General features: G+C 42.8%; 1 protein-coding gene across 2 annotated transcripts; it reads right to left on the bottom strand.

The window, feature by feature from the left end:
- Window positions 1-358: 358 nt before the first annotated feature.
- On the bottom strand, window positions 359-20,300 carry LOC311103173 (piggyBac transposable element-derived protein 4-like). Of its 2 annotated transcripts, none has more exons than XM_084144722.1 (4): window positions 20,047-20,300; window positions 8,553-8,987; window positions 1,225-3,474; window positions 359-1,093 (listed from the first exon to the last, which is right to left on the bottom strand). In XM_084144722.1, exons 1-4 carry the CDS (start codon window positions 20,210-20,212, stop codon window positions 774-776), a joined length of 3,171 nt encoding a protein of 1,056 aa, XP_084000848.1. In that variant the 5' UTR covers window positions 20,213-20,300; the 3' UTR covers window positions 359-773. The 2 variants fall into 2 exon arrangements, with proteins under 2 accessions (XP_084000848.1, XP_084000849.1); XM_084144723.1 differs by lacking the exon at window positions 20,047-20,300 and having other exon boundaries at window positions 8,553-8,673; window positions 8,793-8,856.
- Window positions 20,301-20,537: the final 237 nt, after the last annotated feature.

Below are 20,537 nucleotides of genomic sequence, written 5' to 3'. Positions count from 1 at the left end.
GTTCCTATCAAAGTGCTTTATTTACCTTACCATAATACACTTTCTGTATGACTGCGTTACGTCATTTCAACTGTAGCACAAGATAAGCATTTAGTTGTCTGTCTATTCCTTTATAACTGTGGACACGCAATGTACTAATTTCATAACCTTTATGGTGTTATACTCAATTGTGCTTATGTACATTCTTTCATTAGTTTGGTAGAAAACTGCTAATCATGTCAGAGAAGTATTAGCTTGTGTTGTATCCTTTTGAAGTTGCCCTCATCATGACCAGGCCTGTGTATTTATTTGGCCTGTTTAGCATAGCTCTGCCCTGCCCCCTTGTGGAGCTATTCAGTTACTGGTGCATTTATAAATGTCATGTTGTAAATGCAATTTATTATTCTTATAGCAGTGTTATGTTACTTCGTTGTAACATCGTTTTATTGCTACATCCTGATATTGTATTATAATTACTAATCATTCCTCTTTATTCTTTACTTTCAGAAACCACACACACTAAAAAACAATATTGAACGTAATTTGCCAACATAACTGGAACTGGAGTTTTTTATTCTAGGGGCCAGCTTTTGTATTCTAGCAACATACTCTTTGAATGTACACTTCTTTACAGTTTTACTGGAGGAAAAAACTGCAAGAAAATACAATGACAACTGACATTTCATTACAAATATGCCTAACCCATATTTCAATAGTAGCGGTTGAACAAAGACATTGTATCACATGGCAGGTCACCTGTGAAGTCAGTCAGTCAGTAATTGCTGCAGATGTGCTCAATAGTGCTTGAGCGTATGGTACTCCCCAAAGCATGGCGCAACACACAGGGGTATGTCACAAGGTACACACATGTACTTTGTCAACTTCCTCTGCTTCCTTCTCATGGTGCTGGACAGGCAGACTTTGCAGTGCCTCCGTGTGCGACTGCCTTGAGCAGCAGTTTGAGGGACTTTGGAGGGAAAATGCCGTGCAGTGAGGCGCAGAGGATTATCTGCAGCAGGACGGCCCCCAGTGGATGGGTGCCGAGGGGTGTGGTGCTCTTCCAGCAGCTCTCTCATGAGGTTCTCTCTGTACTTTTGGTAGGTAATCACCTCACCTATAGGGGCGATAGAGAGGGAGGATGAGGGAGTGGGTAGGTGAGTGAGATTGTCAATATAATGGAACAATGTGATTTGTATGTGAACTGTATGTAAAATTTCAAAAAACCTTGTTCATTATTCATCTCACCTGTTAGCTGGCGGTGAACTATGTGGCCATTGAGGACAGCAGTGTCGATCAGATGGAAAAATATCTTCTTATACCACTTGGTGGTTTTCCAAGCACATGCCACAAAGCGGTTTATCATGTCTGCCTTATTTACTGCCCCCATTTTGCGGTTATAGTCATGCACACAGTCTGGTTTGAGCTTCCTCTCTCCCGTAAGGTGGTCAACCTTCCCTGTGTGTGACATGGTTGCTGTATGGACAGTGGAGAGGACATGGATGTCTCGTTTGTCATGCCACTTTACTGCCAGCTGTTGACCGTTCTCCTTGAACTCCACCTCCCCCCTCTGCATCTTCCTGCTTCCGAATGACGGCATCCCCTTCCTGTTTGATTGGACTGTGCCACAGGCCCCTGTGCTGTTGGAGAGCAAATGCTGGAAGAGTGTGGGGCTGCTGTACCAATTGTCTACATACAAAGTGTGGCCCCTCCCGAGATGAGGAGCCAGCATAGTCATCACCACGGACCCGGACACCCCAAGCCCCTCATAATGTTTGACGTCAGTGGTGGACCCTGTGTAGACTATAATGTCCTGGACAAATCCTGTCTTCACGTCGCACAAAAAAAAGAACTTCACCCCAAACCTGTGCCTTTTGGAGGGAATGTATTGACGGAACGCTAGCCTACCCTTCCATAACATCAAGTACTCGTCAATGCTTAAGTCCTTGTATGGCACAAAGACCTGACCGAATGCTGATGTCAGGCTGGTAAGAACATTTCTTATTTTGTGTAAGGGGTCATTTAGGTTGGCAGTAGCATTGTTGACGAAATGCAGGCATCGCAGCAGGACTAGGAAGCGATCTTGGGAAAAGAGAGTGGCAAAGAATGGAGTTGCAAACATAGGATCCGTGCTCCAGTATTCCCTTAGGGAGTTCTTCTTCACTATTCCCATGAGAAGGACTGTCACCAGGAAGGTATACATTTCACTAATTGTGGTTGTCACCCATTTAGCGAGCTTCCCCCTCACTCCTGGCTCTCTCTTCTCCTGTAGCTTCAAGGCATAGCGATTAGTCTCCTCCACTATGTCTCCCAACAGCTTCTCTGTCAGAAACAGCTTGAAGCACTCTGCCGCAGAGGGAGATGGCAAGGGGCTTTTCACTCCAGACTGGGACTCATCAAAGCCAACAGCAGGGCCAGGAGGGGAAAAATGGCTGGTGGCCTTCCAGCTACCGCAGACCTCCAGTACTTCACCCACAGTTGGTCTGCGTCCATCACCACCAGCATCTTCAGAGGGACCAGGGACTTTGTCGGTGGGCAAGGGGTCCTCAGATTCAGGGTTCTCAATGCCCATAAGGTTTGGTGGCAGCTCCTTACTGTCACTGTCAGAATCTGATTCCTCAGTTTCATACTCAGACTCATTGTCAGAATTTACAAAAATCTCCAGAATTTCCACATTTGTGAGTTTCTTGAGACTGACGCTTTTACCGCAGTCAACACAGCTAAATGGTTTCTCTCCAGTGTGAATCGTCATGTGCCTGGACAGATATTTTGTATGTTTGAAGGTCTTGCCACAAACAGGGCAGGTGCAAGGTTTTCCACCTTGACAGAGTCGGACATGGGTCTTCAGTTCACAAGTGGAGTTGTAGCGTTTTTTGCAGAACCGACATTCGCTGAGTCTCTTCTTGGCGAGAGTCAAATGATTCTGCAAGTCAGGTTTCAGAGCAAACTTTTTATCACAGTCACGGCAGCGGTGAGTTTTTCTAGACGTGTTGCTAAATTCGGAATAATGTTCCCCCATTGATGGGTTTGGATCCAATGGTGGGCTAGGATGCAATTGTGGGCTGCTGTCAAGTCCTACTGGGTCACTGCTTACGGCTGAGCTGTGGCTGGAGGCATTGTTTTGATTATCTGGAGGGTCACAGGGAATGTTGAGACCCTTTAGGTGAGTTACGGTTACAAAAGGTGTGAGATCCACTGGTTTAGGGTCATTCTCTCTGTTCTCCACAGTCTGAGTTTGGGGAAGAGTCAAGGACTGAAGTGGGTCTTCCTGATCACTTTCACTTTTCACACAGAGAGGAGGGAATATGGAGTCTTTGGCATCAAAGAGCACTTGAAGCTGCTCTTTCTCCTGACTGGTCCCGAGTTCCTCCTGTTCCTTTTTAATCTGTGTGGGCTCTGGGTCCTTCTGCTGCAGACTGGGGATCCACTCCTGCTCACAGTGCTGCTGCTCAGGGAGAACCTCCTCTTCAGAGACAGCGAGAGAGAGCTTCAGGGAGTCTGGAGGAAAGGAGAGGAAGAGCAGAAGTTATCTATACTGAACAAAAATATAAAACGCAATATGCAACTATTTACAGTTACAGTTCATATAAGGAAATTAGTCAATTGAAATAAATAAATTAGGCCCTAATCTATGGATTTCACATGACTGGGAATACAGATATGCATATGTTGGTCACAGATACGTAAAAAATAAAAAATAGAGGGTCGTGGATCAGAAAACCAGTCAGTATTTGGTGTGACCACCATCATGCAGCGCGAAACAACTCCTTTGCATAGAGTTGGTCAAGCTGTTGATTGTGGCCTGTGGAATGTTGTCCCACTCCTCTTCAATGGCTGGGTGAAGTAGCTGGATATTGGCAGGAACTGGAACACGCTGTCGTACACGCTGATCCAGAGCATTCCAAACATGCTCAATGGGTGACATATCTGGTGAGTATGCAGGCCATGGAAGAACTGGGACATTTTCAACTTCCAGGAATTGTGTACAGATCCTTGCGACATGGGGCTGTGCATTATCATGCTGAAACATGAGCTGATGGCGGTGGAGGAATGGCATGACAATGGGCCTCAGGATCTCGTCACAGTATCTCTGTGCATTCAAATTGCCATCGATAAAATGCAATTGTGTTCATTATCCATAGCTTATGCCTGCCAATACCATAACCCCACTGCCACCATTGGGCACTCTGTTCACAACGTTGACATCAGCAAACCGCTTGCCCACATGACGCTACACGTGGTCTGCGGTTGTGAAGGGACCAGGGAGAAAATACAATAAACATGCTGAAAGAACACTTTTGACTGGTACTGTATATTTACATTTATATTTTAGTCATTTAGCAGACGCTCTTATCCAGAACGACTTACAGTTAGTGAGTGCATACATTATTTTAAAAAATTTAATACTGGCCCCCCGTGGGAAACGAACCCACAACACTGGCGTTGCAAACGCCATGCTCTACCAACTGAGCTACATCCCTGGACGACGCTGGGCCAATTGTGCGCCGCCCCATAGGTCTCCCGGTCACGGCCGGCTACGGCCTGGATTCGAACCAGGATCTCTAGTGGCACAGCTAGCACTGCGATGCAGTGCCTTAGACCACTGCACCACTCGGGATACACACAGTACCAGTCAAAAGTTTGGACACACCTACCTACTCATTCAAGGGTTCTTAAATCCTACTATTTTCTACACTGTAGAATAATAGTGAAGACATAAACTATGAAATAACACATATGGACTCATGTAGTAACCAAAAAAGTGTTAAACAAATCAAAATATATTTTATATTTGAGATTATTCAAATAGCCACCCTTTGCCTTGATGACAACTTTGCACACTCTTGGCATTCTCTCAACAAGCTTCATGAGGTAGTCACCTGGAATGCATTTCAATTAACAGGTGTGCCTTGTTAAAAGTTAATTTGTGGAATTTCTTTCCTTCTGCATGTGTAGTTCTCACCGTAAAACATGGAGGAGGAGGTGTTATGGTGTGGGGGTGCTTTGCTGGTGACACTGTCTGTGATTTATTTAGAATTCAAGGCACACTTAACCAGTATGGCTACCACAGCATTCTGCAGCGATACGCCATCCCATCTGGTTTGCGCTTAGTGGGACTATCATTTGTTTTCAACAGGACAATGACCCAACACACCTCCAGGCTATGTAAGGGCTATTTGACCAAGAAGGAGAGTGATGGAGTGCTGCATCAGATGACCTGGCCTCCACAATCACCCGACCTCAACCCAATTGAGATGATTTGGGATGAGTTGGACTGCAGAGTGAATGAAAAGCAGCCAACAAGTGCTCAGGATATGTGGGAACACCTTCAAGACTGTTGGAAATGCATTCCAGGTGAAGCTGGTTGAGAGAATGCCAAGAGTGTGCAAAGATGTCATCAAGGCAAAGGGTGGCTATTTGAAGAATCTCAAATATAAAATATATTTTGATTTGTTTAACACTTTTTTGGTTACTATATGATTCCATATGTGATATTTCATAGTTTTGATGACTTCACTATTATTCTACAATGTAGAAAATTGTAAAAAAAATAAAGAAAAACCCTTGAATGAGTAGGTGTATCCAAACTTCTGACTGGTACTGTATATTAGAATCACCTTTGGCAGCGATTACAGCGGTGAGTCTTTCTGGGTAAGTCTCTAAGAGCTTTGCACACCTGGATTGTACAACATTTACCCATTATTCTTTTAAAAATTCTTCAAGCTCTGTCAAGTTGGTTGTTGATTCATTGCTAGACAGACATTTTCAAGTCTTGCCATAGATTTTCAAGCCGATTTAAGTCAAAACTAACTAGGCCACTCAGGAACATTCAATGTCGTCTTGGTAAGCAACTCCAATGTATATTTGACATTGTGTTTTAGTTTATTGTCTTGCTGAAAGTTGAATTTTTCCCCAGTGTCTGTTGGAAAGCAGACTGAACCAGGTTTTCCTCTAGGAGTTTGCCTGTGCTTAGCTACAGTGAGGGAAAAAAGTATTTGATCCCCTGCTGATTTTGTACGTTTGCCCACTGACAAAGACATGATCAGTCTATAATTTTAATGGTATGTTTATTTGAACAGTGAGAGACAGAATAACAACAAAAAAATCCAGAAAAGCGCATGTCAAAAATGTTATAAATTGATTTGCATTTGAATTAGGGAAATAAGTATTTGACCCCCTCTCAATCAGAAAGATTTCTGGCTCCCAGGTGTCTTTTATACACGTAACGAGCTGAGATTAGGAGTACACTCTTAAAGGGAGCGCTCCTAATCTCAGTTTGTTACCTGTATAAAAGACACCTGTCCACAGAACAATCAATCAATCAGATTCCAAACTCTCCACCATGGCCAAGACCAAAGAGATCTCCAAAGATGTCAGGAACAAGATTGTAGACCTACACAAGGCAGGAATGGGCTACAAGACCATCACCAAGCAGCTTGGTGAGAAGGTGACAACAGTTGGTGCGATTATTTGCAAATGGAAGAAACACAATAAACACAAGATCTCACCTCGTGGAGTTGCAATGATCATGAGAACGGTGAGGAATCAGCTCAGAACTACACGGGAGGATCTTGTCAATGATCTCAAGGCAGCTGGGACCATAGTCACCAAGAAAACAATTGGTAACACACTACGCCGTGAAGGACTGAAATCCTGCAGCGCCCGCAAGGTCCCACTACTCAAGAAAGCACATATGCAGGTCCGTCTGAAGTTTGCCAATGAACATCTGAATGATTCAGAGGAGAACTGGGTGAAAGTGTTGTGGTCAGATGAGACCAAAATCGAGCTCTTTGGCATCAACAAACTTGCCGTGTTTGGAGGAGGAGGAATGCTGCCTATGACCCCAAGAACACCATCCCCACAGTCAAACATAGAGGTGGAAACATTATACTTTGGGGGTGTTTTCTGCTAAGGGGACAGGACAACTTCACCGCATCAAAGGGACGATGGACGGGGCCATGTACCATCAAATCTTGGGTGAGAACCTCCTTCCCTCAGCCAGGGCATTGAAAATGGGTCGTGGATGGGTATTTCAGCATGACAATGACCCAAAATACACGGCCAAGGCAACAAAGGAGTGGCTCAAGAAGAAGCACATTAAGGTCCTGGAGTGGCCTCGCCAGTCTCCAGACCTTAATCCCATAGAAAATCTGTGGAGGGAGCTGAAGGTTCGAGATGCCAAATGTCAGCCTCGAAACCTTAATGACTTGGAGAAGATCTGCAAAGAGGAGTGGGACAAAATCCCTCCTGAGATGTGTGCAAACCTGGTGGCCAACTACAAGAAACGTCTGACCTCTGTGATTGCCAACAAGGGTTTTGCCACCAAGTACTAAGTCATGTTTTGCAGAGGGGTCAAATACTTATTTCCCTCATTAAAATGCAAATCAATTTATAAAATTTTTGACATGCGCTTTTCTGGATTTTGTTGTTGTTATTCTGTCTCTCAATGTTCAAATAAACCTACCATTAAAATTATAGACTGATCATGTCTTTGTCAGTGGGCAAACATACAAAATCAGCAGGGGATCAAATACTTTTTCCCCTCACTGTATATTCCATTTATTTGTATCCTAAAAAAAAATCCTGGTTCTTGCCGATGACAAGCATACCCATATTTTTATTCTGTACAGCCATCCTTCTTTTCACTCTGTCATTTAGGCTAGTATTGTATAGTACCTACATTGTTGTTGATCCATCCTCAGTTTTCTCCTATCACAGTCATTAAAAACTCTGTAACTGTTTTAAAGTCACCATTGGCCTCATGGCAAAATCCCTGAGCGGTTTCCTTCCTCTCTGGCAACTGAGTTAGGAAGGACACCTGTATCTTTGCAGTGACTGGGTGTATTGATACACCAGCCAAAGTGTAATTAATAACTTCACCATGCTCAAAGGGATATTCAATGTGTGTTTGTTTTTATTTACCCATCTACCAATAGGTGCCCTTCTTTGCAAGGCATTGGAAAACCTCCCTGGTCATTGTGGTTGAATCAGTGTCTGAAATTCACTGCTCGACTGAGGGACCTTACAATGATATGTATGTGTGGTACAGAGATGAGGTAGTCATTCAAAAATCATGTTAAAAACTATTATTGCACAAAGAGAGTCCATGCAACTTATGTGACCTGTTCAGTATGGGACTTGTTGTAGTCCTGAATTTATTTAGGCTTGCCTTAACAAAGGGGTTGAATACTTATTGACTCAAGACATTTCAGCTTTTCATTTTTAATTAATTTGTAAAAATGTCTAAACATAAATCCACATTATGGGGTATTGTGTCAAGGCCAGTGACACAAATCTCAATTTAATCTATTTTAAATTCAGGCTGTAACACAACAATAATTCAAGGAGTGTGAATACTTTCTGAAGGCATTGTATATCATAATTTGACTAAAACAATGACTTATTGACTTCCATCATTGCGCAACATCATGGGTAAGCTTTGGCCATTGTCTTTCAGCTTGAAAAAGTGGATTTCTACTGGTGTGGGTGTTTAACATTTTTGAAATGGTGATAGCCTAAACAGTTTATCAATTGAGTGGAACTGTGGTTAGATATTAGTAGATCTATATACGTACCTATTCTACATAATTTTATCTCCGGTGTGATCCGCAGCAGTCTCCGTAGACGATCATTCTCTTCCAGGTACTCTGCTACCATTTTCTCAAATGCCCTGAAAATCTCCACAGCGGCAGACACCTTTAAATGCACATTTAAAAACACACGAAACGACTCTAGTTTAGACATTTTCAGTCGACTGAGAGTTGGGTATTCAGCTAGTATGGTATTGTGAAGTGGGTCCTCCTGATCACATTCACTTTTCACACAAGGAGGAGTAAATGTGGAGTCTTTGGTATCAAAGAGCCCTTGAAGCTGCTCTTCCTCCTGTTCCTCTTTAATCTGTGTGCGCTCTGGATCCTCCTGCCCCCGACTGGGGCTCCACTCCTGCTCACAGTGCTGCTGCTCAGAGGGAACCTCCTCTTCAGAGACAGCAAGAGAGAGCTGAAGGGAGTCTGGAGGGAAGGAGAGGGGGAGCAGAGGTTTAAGCTATATACCACAGAATTAAATTGAACAATTATACATGTGAATTATAGCTCTCTATGATCTATATAGCAAAGTGGCCTCGAACCTCCAGTGGCATAGCTAAAGCTTGTGCCAGAGGTCGAGCAGAGGGTCCATTGCAGGACTCCAGACCGCGACCATTTAGTCGCTTTTGGCAACCCTTTGACTTGGTTGTGCGAGTTACATTTTTAATTGGCCGCACTGGTGTGATCTGCACCTTCTACCTGGTCACCTCAATCAAAACGTCCTATTTTTAGGGGGCGGATATAACACTGAATTTGTCAAAAAGTAAAATGCATTATCCTCATGATAATAATAATCACAAGTGCTTAGCAAACTTTTGGAAAAGATTGTGTTTGATCAAATACAAAGTTATTTTACAGAGAACTAATTAACAATAGACTTTCAGCATGCTTATAGGGAAGGGCACTCAACATGCTCAGCACTGACACAAATGACTGATGATTGGCTGAAAGAAATTGATAGTAAGAAGATTGTGGGAGCTGTTCTGTTAAGACTTCAGTGCAGCTTTTGATGTCATTGATCATAACCTATTGCTGAAAAAACATAGGTGTTATGGATTTGCATCCTCTGCCTTATTATGGTTTGAGAGTTACCTATCTAATAGAACACAGAGGGTTTTCGTTAATGGAAGTCTTTCTCATGCAAATTCAGTTGAGTGTGGTGTACCGCAGGGCAGCCGGCTAGGGCTATTATTGTTTTCTGTTTTTGCTAATGACCTTCCACTAACCTTGACTAAAGCCTGTGCGTCTATGTACACTGAGGACTCAACAGTATATGTTACGCCCCTGAAAAAGGGGAGAAATAATCACGAAAGTGACGCAGTTATGTTTCCTCACTGAAAACTTTAGTGTAATCTTTTTACAAAAATACCACATTTTACAGAACAACAGATCTACAGGAACCAGAGTTTTGTAGGGTACAAAGCTTATTCAAGTCACAACAGCATAAACTGTAATTCACTAAAACATATACAAATGTTTCAATATAACTGTCAAACACAAAGTAGCTTTAGCTCAGTAACCCATAACTACATTTATCAACCATGTCAACAAAGTATTCGAAACACATTATACAAATAACCCCAAAATATATTATTAACAGCGCACATGTTCATTAACAATTAGCATAAAATGGCAGCTACTCTCAATACGAAGCTATTTCGCTGCAACCAAGCAGGTTTCACTCACACACGCACCTAGTACTCCCTTCAACTTAACTCTAACTTACTCAAGATGTTACTAACACATACCTTAAACTCTCTTGACATGTTAGCAAGTTATTACAATCAAATTAACTCGTTTTATATCAATAACGTACCTGAAAAAGGGGAGAAATAATCACGAAAGTGACGCAGTTATGTTTCCTCACTGAAAACTTTAGTGTAATGAGAAAAAGACCGCGATTTCCCCAGAAAGTTGGGTGGAGACCAGAGCAATCGATCTCAGGCTCATAGATTAAGAGCATTTAGTAGATCACAGATTAACACTTTTACCCTTAAATTAGGCACCACAAAATAAAGTAGTCAATATAACGTTTACACATTCCTCTTACAATATTTACCCTTTTACACTTGACGGATTTTAACACATTTATGAATTTTATCAATCTCTATGAACTAGTACTGGATGCATGATCTTTTTAACCTTAGATATTTTAAGATCCTTACATACCATGAACTTACTAATACTTTTTAGTATATAACAGGCTATGAATATGTCCTTTAACCTGTCACACTTACACGTCGGTTGCAAAAGTAAAATAAATCTCTGACATCCTTAACGTAGAGCTCCAGTCAGTTTTAGAATGGGTAACTAGCAATAGGCGGGTGCTAAATATTTAAAAAAAACTAAAAGCATAATTTTTGGGACAAATCACTCGCTCAACGCTAAACCTCATTTCGATCTATTATTGAATAATATGGCGATTGAGCAAGTTGAGGAGACTAAACTGCTGGGTGCAACCCTAGATAGCAAGCTGTCATGGTCAAAACATATAGACTCAATGGTTGCGAAACTGGGAAGAGGTCTGTCCATGATAGGATGTTACTCTGCCTTCTTGACATCTCAGTCAATCAGACAGGTCCTACAGGCCCTAGTTTTTTCGCACCTGGACTACTGCCCAGCTGTGTGGTCATGTGCGGCAAAGAGGGACATAGGTAAATTGCAGTTGGTCCAGAACAAAGCAGCAAGTATTGCACTTAGATGTACACGGAGGGCAAGTGTCAGTAACATGCATGTCAATCTCTCCTGGCTCAAAGTTGAGGAGAGATTGACTGCATCACTATTGGTCTTTGTGCAAGGTATTGATGTGAAGGTACCGAACTGTCTGTTCAAGCAGTTGGCGCACAGTTCGGACACTCATCGGTACAATTCAAGACATGCAACCAGAGGTCTCTTCACAGTCCCCAGGTTCAGAACAGAGGCTGGGAAATGCACAGTATTAAATAGAGCCATGACTACATGGAACTCTCTGCCACACCAGGTAACTCATGTTAGCAATAAAACCAGATTTAAAAACCAGATAAAAGAACACCTTACTGCACAAAGGAGACTGTGAAGAGACACAGCCATTTTATATACACTACCAGTCAAAAGTTTGGACACACCTACTCATTCCATTTTTTACATTGTAGAATAATAGTGAAGACATCAAAACTATGAAATAACACATATGGAACCATGTAGTAACCAAAAAAGTGTTAAACAAATCAAAATATATTTTTTAAATAGCCACCCTTTGCCTTGATGACAGCTTTGCACACTCTTGGCATGTGTGACGTTTTACATTTATGTAGTTCAGTCCTTGACTAATAATGTTCTGTATTATGTCATGTTTCATGTGGACCCCAGGAAGAGTGATCCTAATAAATAACACTCTCTCTCCCCGCTCATGTGCCCCAAAAAATGGCTCCCAAGCAGGCAGGTGGCAGGGTTTGTGTTTGCTGGAAGCAAGCAGCTGTGGGAGGGAGACATTTTTGGGGGCACATGAGGGGCGAGAGAGGGTGCGAGAGGCTCGCTCATCCTAGCAGCCAGCCTCAGTGAAACAGGCACAGCAGCAGGGCAGGCAGACACATTTATCACAATATTATTTGGTATTTATTAGGATCAAGCAGGCAGCACAACACTTTTAACATTCTCTCAGCATGCTATTAATGCATGCACTGAACAGATCCTTCCAAAACTAGAACACTGCTTTCCACGTTGCTTCTTAATATGAATCCACGTTTTCTGTATTGTACTATTAGTTTGTCTTGCTCTCTCCGAAACACTAGTTAGTTGGTCTTAGGAAGCTGGTATGTGTCAAAATAATGCTAAATCGCAAATCAGGTAACTGGCTAGCTAAACACCATTTAGTTAAAGTGGAACTGACAGCGTTTTAACTACTTTGCAGATGTGAAACAGATAGACAATCATATCAGTAAAAAATATCAAATTCCCAGTTTATGCTACAAAACCAACTTTCTAAGAGGTTTTTAAAATAGTTTCTATTTGAGTCAACGTTCCATGACGTAGACTAAGGCATTAGGCAGAATAGATGGATGCAGTTCAATGCATGATTAATATAATTCACCAATACATTTCATGGTAGTCCAAAAAATATTGCTATCAGGTTGTAAATCACAGCTGGTACATTGTTTGCTGCCTCCATTCGGGATGCACTGTTTCAGTTTCAATGACTCAATATTTTGGACAAAAAACGGACAAATGTAACTAAGGCTGTAGGTGGAGTTGGAGTGAGTAGTCACGCTGTACTTCGCTCCGCAGGTAATATGACACACATTACATTACAATGGAACGATTTGATTAGTGTAATGTTAGCTAGCTACATAGTTGTCTTTGTATCAAAGATAAAGGTGTAGTATAGAGAAACTATCGAGGTTAGCTAGCCAGCTACATTCGTTCGCAGCGACGCCGTTTTTCAAACAAAGTCAACACCGCAGCCATTGCTAGCTAGCCAACACTACCAGCAAGCAGTACTGTAGCAACTAAATACAATATCATTTTAGTCAATGAGAATTTTGCAACGTAAAGCTTCACTTTCTGAACATTCGAGATGTGTAGTCCACTTGTGTAGCTAGCATGACTAACTTTGTGCTAGCTAGTCAACGTTTAATTATTTCTGCGTTATGAAAGGAACTAGACACGGACACGAATGATCTGTTTAGTGTGTTAACACACTATTGGTAATTTGTTGGTGCTAAACCGTGTGTTATTGGATGCTAGCATGCTAGTTAGCTATGGCATCATAGGATACGGTGCCCTGGGCGGTTTTCACAAAATAATACTGTACCAAGTTAGCAAGCTGAATAAACTAAGTTAGAGTCTATTCCTAGAAAACATTGAACCACTGTAGTTTACAACAATTATAATTTCTAAAGTGGAAGTTGGGAGAGTTAAATTTGAGTGTTTCAGTGAAAGGTAAGTGAGGGAGGCCCCGCTCTCTCGCATCCCCAGATGTTTAGTTAATTTTATTCCGATCTCTTTTGCATTATTGTAGCCTTTTCCTTATCTCTCCCAAGTGGACATTCTCTATTTTCCCCCTGACCCATCTGTCTATCTCCTCATTTGAATTCCATGCTGTCACAGTCACTAGCCCATTCAAGCTTAACATCCTTATCATTTATCGCCCTCCAGGTTGCCTTGGAGAGTTCATCAATGAGCTTGACGCCTTGATAAGTTCCTTTCCTGAGGATGGCTCACCCCTCACAGTTCTGGGTGACTTTAACCTCCCTACGTCTACCTTTGACTCATTTCTCTCTGCCTCCTTCTTTCCACTCCTCTCCTCTTTTGACCTCACCCTCTCACCATCCCCCCCTACTCACAAGGCAGGCAATACGGTTAACCTCATCTTTACTAGATGCTGTTCTTCTACTAATCTCACTGCAACTCCCCTCCAAGTCTCCGACCACTACTTTGTATCCTTTTCTCTCTCACTCTCCTCCAACACTACTCACTCTGCCCCTAATGTGCCGTCGCAACCTTCGCTCTCTCTCTCCCGCTACTCTCTCCTCTTCCATCCTATCATCTCTTCCCTCTGCCAAATCCTTCTCCCCTCCGATCTCCTGATTCTGCCTCCTCAACCCTCCTCTCCTCCCTTTCTGCATCTTTTGACTCTCTATGTCCCCTATCCTCCCGGCCGGCTCGGTCCTCCCCTCCTGCTCCGTGGCTTGATGACTCATTGCGAGCTCACAGAACAGGGCTCCGGGCAGCCGAGCGGAAATGGAGGAAAACTAGACTCCCTGCGGACCTGTCATCTTTTCACTCCCTCCTCTCTACATTTTCTTCCTCTGAAAGCCACTTTCTACCACTCTAAATTTCAAGCCTCTGCCTCTAACCCTAGGAAGCTCTTTACCACCTTCTCCTCCCTGCTGAATCCTCCTCCTCCTCCTCCCCCTCCCTCCCTCTCTGTGGATGACTTCGTCAACCATTTTGAAAAGAAGGTTGACGACATCCGATCCTCATTTATTAAGTCAAATGACACCGCTGGTCCTGCTCACACTGCCCTACCCTATGCTTCGACTTCTTCCTCCCCTCTCTCTCCAGATGAAATCTTGCGACTTGTGACGGACGGCCGCCCAACTACCTGCCCGCTTGACCCTATCCCCTCCTCTCTTCTCCAGACCATTTCCGGAGACCTTCTCCCTTATCTCACCTCGCTGATCAACTCATCCTTGACCGCTGGCTATGTCCCTTCCGTCTTCAAGAGAGCGAGAGTTGCACCCCTCCTCAAAAAACCTACACTCGATCCCTCCGATGTCAACAACTACAGACCAGTATCCCTTCTTTCTTTTCTCTCCAAAACTCTTGAGCATGCCGTCTCTAGCCAACTCTCCTGCTATCTCTCTCAGAATGACCTTCTGGATCCAAACCAGTCAGGTTTCAAGACTGGTCATTCAACTGAGACTGCTCTTCTCTGTGTCACGGAGGCTCTTCGCACTGCTAAAGCTAACTCTCTCTCCTCTGCTCTTATCCTTCTAGACCTGTCTGCTGCCTTTGATACTGTGAACCATCAGATCTTCCTCTCCACCCTCTCCGAGTTGGGCATCTCCGGCGCTGCTCACTCTTGGATTGCGTCCTACCTGACAGGTCGCTCCTACCAGGTGGCGTGGCGAGAATCTGTCTCCGCACCACGTGCTCTCACCACTGTTGTACCCCAGGGCTCAGTTCTAGGCCCTCTCCTATTCTCTCTATACACCAAGTCACTTGGCTCTGTCATATCGTCACATGGTCTCTCCTATCATTGCTACGCAGACGACACACAATACATTTTCTCCTTTCCCCCTTCTGATAACCAGGTGGTGAATCGCATCTCTGCATGTCTGGCAGACATATCAGTGTGGATGTCTGATCACCACCTCAGGCTGAACCTCGGCAAGACAGAGCTGCTCTTCCTCCCGGGGAAGGACTGCCTGCTCCATGATCTCGCCATCACGGTTGACAACTCCATTGTGTCCTCCTCCCAGAGTGCAAAGAACCTTGGCGTGACCCTGGACAACACCCTGTTGTTCTCCGCTAACATCAAAGCGTTGACCCGATCCTGCAGGTTCATGCTCTACAACATTCGTAGAGTACGACCCTACCTTACACAGAAAGCGGCACAGGTCCTAATCCAGGCACTTGTCATCTCCCGTCTGGATTACTGCAACTCGCTGTTGGCTAGGCTCCCTGCCTGTGCCATTAAACCCCTATAACTTATCCAGAACGCTGCAGCCCGTCTGGTGTTCAACCATCCCAAGTTCTCTCATGTCACCCCGCTCCTCCGCACACTCCACTGGCTTCCAATTGAAGTTCGCATCTACTACAAAACCATGGTGCTTGCCTACGGAGCTGTGAGGGGAACGGCACCTCCTTACCTTCAGGCTCTGACCAGACCTTACACCCAAACGAGGGAACTACGTTCATCCACCTCTGGCCTGCTAGCCCCCCTACCTCTACGGAAGCACAGTTCCCGCTCAGCCCAGTCAAAGCTATTCGCTGCTCTGGCACCCCAATGGTGGAACAAGCTCCCCCACGACGCCAGGACAGTGGAGTCACTGACCACCTTCCGGAGACACTTGAAACCCTACCTCTTTAAGGAATACCTGGAATAGTATAACAGTAATCCTTCTACACACCCCCTCCCCCAGTGGTGGTTGTCCCACTGGCTATCCTAAGTTGAATGCACCAATTTGTAAGTCGCTCTGGATAAGAGCGTCTGCTAAATGACTTAAATGTACATGTAAGGCTGGGAATGTCAATACAATCAAACTAGCAAGGGCAATGATCACAAGTCAGTCATAACGTGGCTAATAGGCTAGCGTATCTATTTATGTAGCAAGCTAAAAACACGGAGCCTAACATTAGCTAGATAGCTAGCTTGCTAGCTGCTAGGAGGATGTCATGTCATTGGAGTTGTTGGGTGACTAACTGACTTTTTCCCCAAACATCATTTTTCGGTGGTTATAAACAGCTAGAGATGCAGGTGTCATTTGGTTAACTAGCAAGAACTTGAACGACTTATCCAGTTAGCATATCTCTTGCATTTGTAAATTCACTCTGGCTATCTACTCCTATTTCAGAGCACTCTTGTCTAAGTGTGCCAGAGAGCAGAATAACTGATGAATTTACGAATGTGCAACCCCTGCTGAATATGACCGGTGTAAGTAAACGAAGGCAAAAAAAAGTAATAGTAAACATGTAAACAGCCTAACCAGCTCTGCTAGGGCGAGTAAATGGTCAGAGTGAGGTGTTCTCTCATTTGTGTCTAGAAATAGCTAGCTAGCAAGCTAGCCAACTTTAGCCAGTTAGCTTGCTTGAGACAGAGCTTATTTCCTGCAATTCTACACATTTTGTCATGGAGTGCAAACACAATTTTGCAGTTTTAAAACTCATTTTTTTGCAATTCTATACATTTTGCCATGTCTAATGTGACTCAAACATTACAACTAGGGATGTGACAAATTGACAATTTTGCTTAATGTTTATCAGTTTTCCGTTAAAACTATGAGAAAAAATCATAACATTCCACATCAATTTACAATGCAGAATAACGGCCCTGTTACATATGTATAACCGCTAGGGCCAGGCAATGAAGTTATCTACCGCAACCCTTTAGAGACAGAACGCAGCTACAGTAACATGTCGATACCGACAATTGATAACTTTGCAGACAATTAAAAAAAGTGCTGCATCAGACAGTAGATTTCTGCTCCGGCGTAAAATCTGTATTTTTTCCCTGACAACAATAAACATCGCTGATTGATGTGCTGCTGTGCTCTTTTTTTTATGCAGCTTTTTATGGTATGGTAGCTAGATGTGTGTTATTTCCACGGTATTTAACTAACTTTCAAGGACTTTTTTAGGAGAGAGTGGTCTGCACGCAGCAGCTGGAGATAATTTGATTAACAGTTCTGTTTGCCTAGTGATGGACTTTAGTCCCGCTTCAGAAGCCGCATTCCTTTACAGACAAGTAAAATGTCCATATCGCCAGAGAAGGTTTCGTGTCAGCATAAAAAAAAAAAAAAAAAAAACTTGTGTAGCCTACCCTAACAGACAGAAAAACAAACATTATGTATGTCTGAAAAGTGTAATCGATACAGGTCCTGTAGCCTACTGTAATTTAATGAGGCGAAACCGAGGGGTAGGCTACCCCGTTAATAGGGTAGGATATTCAACATGCAACAGACACACACTTGCATCATTAGCGAAGAGACAAAGCAGGCAGGCCAGCGCAAGGGAGAGAGAGGCAGAAGGCAGAAGCGTGCTCATATGTTTTGGTAATCTGCATCTGGCAATGTCTTGTCTTGCATGCCTTGCAAATTCACCAAGTAGCCTAAAATTTGCCTCTTCCTCTCTGGTTTTATTTGAATTACACAACTTCCCCCAGGCCTTTTAAGCCTATCGGCTATAACACCGAAAAAAATATGTTTTGTGATAACTGAACTGTGAATTTAATTAAGTGGGGTAAAAACAAAACATTTTGGTTAGGGATTATAATTTTTGGGGGGTTAGGGATGTTTTGTTGTTGTTGGGGAGACCCGGGTTAGTTTCCCACGTGTTACAAAAGCACACTGTTTTACAATCGAGATATCTGATATGGCTTTGAAATATGTAGCGTGTGGAATGCACATCGGCCATCACGAGTGCAGTACCCTTCATTGCAAAGTTCTTTTTTCCGGACATTACATTTACTGTTAATAAATGGCTATTAGCAGTAGGTGTTATAAGCTATTTATAGTTAGCAATCTAGTTTCCACTTCATCAGACCGGTGAATTAGCACCAATTGAATTAGGCCTATATGTTATATTAGTGCACATAAAGATGAAGGCAAATGTATCTCTATTGAAGAAGAAAAAACTGAAAATTATGGAGCTCTATTTTGACAGTAAAATATAACTAAAATAGCCAAATTGTCATGCCAAAATTAATGACAATCACTGGTATAATTTATTTATTGAATACCATCTCAATAGTGTATTACACATCTTAATAAAGCATTGTGAATGACTTTCTAATAACTTTCTAAGCTGATTACTCCTATTTTTTTCTATTGTGCGACGCTGGCAAAACATTTTTTGGGTGCGACCAAATCATGGGCTGGTGCCATCAACTGAGGGGAAATTGTTAGTCTAGAGTTCTGCACTGACAATCATAGTTTGGGGGTGGGATGCAGAGATTTTTTTGGGGCCGCGCTACAGACAGCATGCTGAGCTATGCTCCGCTAATACAGGACCAGTAAAGGCCCACTACCTTTGTGAAAAAATATGTTTTTTATTCTGATTTTTCAGGGGGTGCTGCAGCACCCTCAGCACCCCTACTTCCCGAGGCTATGTTGACAATATGCTACAACTACTTTCAACCAACCATTCTTGGTGATACTTCCTTCATTCTCGATTTGGAAGGCACTGGTGTCTTAACTTCTATTTCCAGTTGCAGGTGTAACTCTGATAACCAGAGAATATTCCGAAAAATATAAAAACCCTGTTTTGCACCAAGTGAGATGTTACCCTCGCCATTTTAGCTGCCCGACATCTCGCAATATTCAACATCTTTGCTGGAACTAGTCATTTCTAAGCTACACAGTGGTGGCCACATGTACGAAGATTTACACATATGCAAAAGGAAATGTTCTCACTTGATAAAAAAAGTGGATTTCATATTTTTCTGAACATTCTCTGGCTATCGGAGTTACACCTGCAACTGGAAACACGTTTATAAGACATCAGTGCTTTCCAAGTTGAGAATTAATAAGTATCTCAAAGTAAAGTTGGTTAATGTACCACATTTTGAATGGACCCAATGCATATGCAAGTAAAGGGGTGCGTTCAGTTTAATTCATTGTTTGTTATGTTTTGTGATGGTTTGGACTGAGCGACACTTTTCCCCAAAACGGTGAGCACCATTTTTCAACAACGTTTGAGGTACGTTTGCTCCCATAGGGCGGCAAGGTGTATCCTGATCAATATGGGTATGACCATTTGAAATCGCAAACTCGTGCAGCATACCGTACACAATCGCCCTCAAGGGCAGGGCCACCATAATCACAGTTCTTCAACTGGGGTGTCATTACGCCAATTCTGTTGCAAAACGTTTCGTAAACGGAAGTAAACGTAACTAAACTGGGAGGGACCTACCTGAATTTGTCCAATAGAAACTTTCGTTTTCGTTGCGTTTTGCAACTGTTTGGACTAATGATTACACCCCATTACTGTATTGTTTCCGTTGAATTCAACGTTGAACAATGTTCTGTCGTACTGAACGCACCCCAGATTACGTTGCATATCGACCATTGCAGATCTAAGGTTATGATCTAACCAGCCTTTAAACATGCCTGAGTGCAGCTGTATGTTATTTCAATCCGTTTTTCGTGACAAAACAATTTAATAATGCAAAAAGTTACAGTAGATAACTTCTTTAAAAATGGATGAAGTGGTGATCACCGTTTGCCTAAACAGTTTATTAATTGAGGAGAACTATAGCTAGCCAGTAGATCTACCGTATACGAACCTATTCTATATAGTTTTATCTCCGGTGTGATCCGCAGCAGTCTCCGTAGCCGATCATTCTCCTCCTGGTACTCCACTACCGTTTTCTCGGCTGCCCTGAAAATCTCCACAGCAGCCACCGTTAAACGCTCATTTAAAAACACACGAAACGACTGTAGTTTAGACATGTTTCCGTAGACTGAGAGTTAGGTATTTTTCAATGAGTGTGGCTTCGTCCACGAGGAAAGTAACCATAAACGTCAGCGTCTCATCAGCAAAACTAAACAAGTACTTCCGGGTCACGTAATAGTAGAAAAGTGTCGAATAACCTATATTTATTCATTATATATGAAAAATACTTGTCTAAACATTAACAATGATTCATATTTGTTCATATTTAAGTGACATTTTGATTTTAAAACATGTTCTAAGGGCAAATAAATGCCCAAAATGCAAATCACAGAAATACATATTGGCGTATAGAGCAAAAACTATTATAGGTGCCGCAGTAAA

The sequence above is a fragment of the Coregonus lavaretus genome (assembly GCF_964263955.1).
Source record: "Coregonus lavaretus genome assembly, chromosome: 27".
NCBI classification, from domain to species: domain Eukaryota; kingdom Metazoa; phylum Chordata; class Actinopteri; order Salmoniformes; family Salmonidae; genus Coregonus; species Coregonus lavaretus.
Note: the sequence above shows the minus strand (reverse complement) of the source record. Positions and strands in the feature narration are given on the sequence as shown.

Coding starts and splice junctions, on each gene's coding strand:
- LOC311103173 (XM_084144722.1), bottom strand. CDS start 20,212: ATGTCTAAACTACAGTCGTTTCGTGTGTTTTTAAATGAGCGTTTAACG. Junction 8,988..20,046: donor GATAAAACTATATAGAATAG/GTTCGTATACGG, acceptor CCTTCCCTCCAG/ACTCCCTTCAGCTCTCTCTT. Junction 1,094..1,224: donor AGTTCACCGCCAGCTAACAG/GTGAGATGAATA, acceptor TCGCCCCTATAG/GTGAGGTGATTACCTACCAA.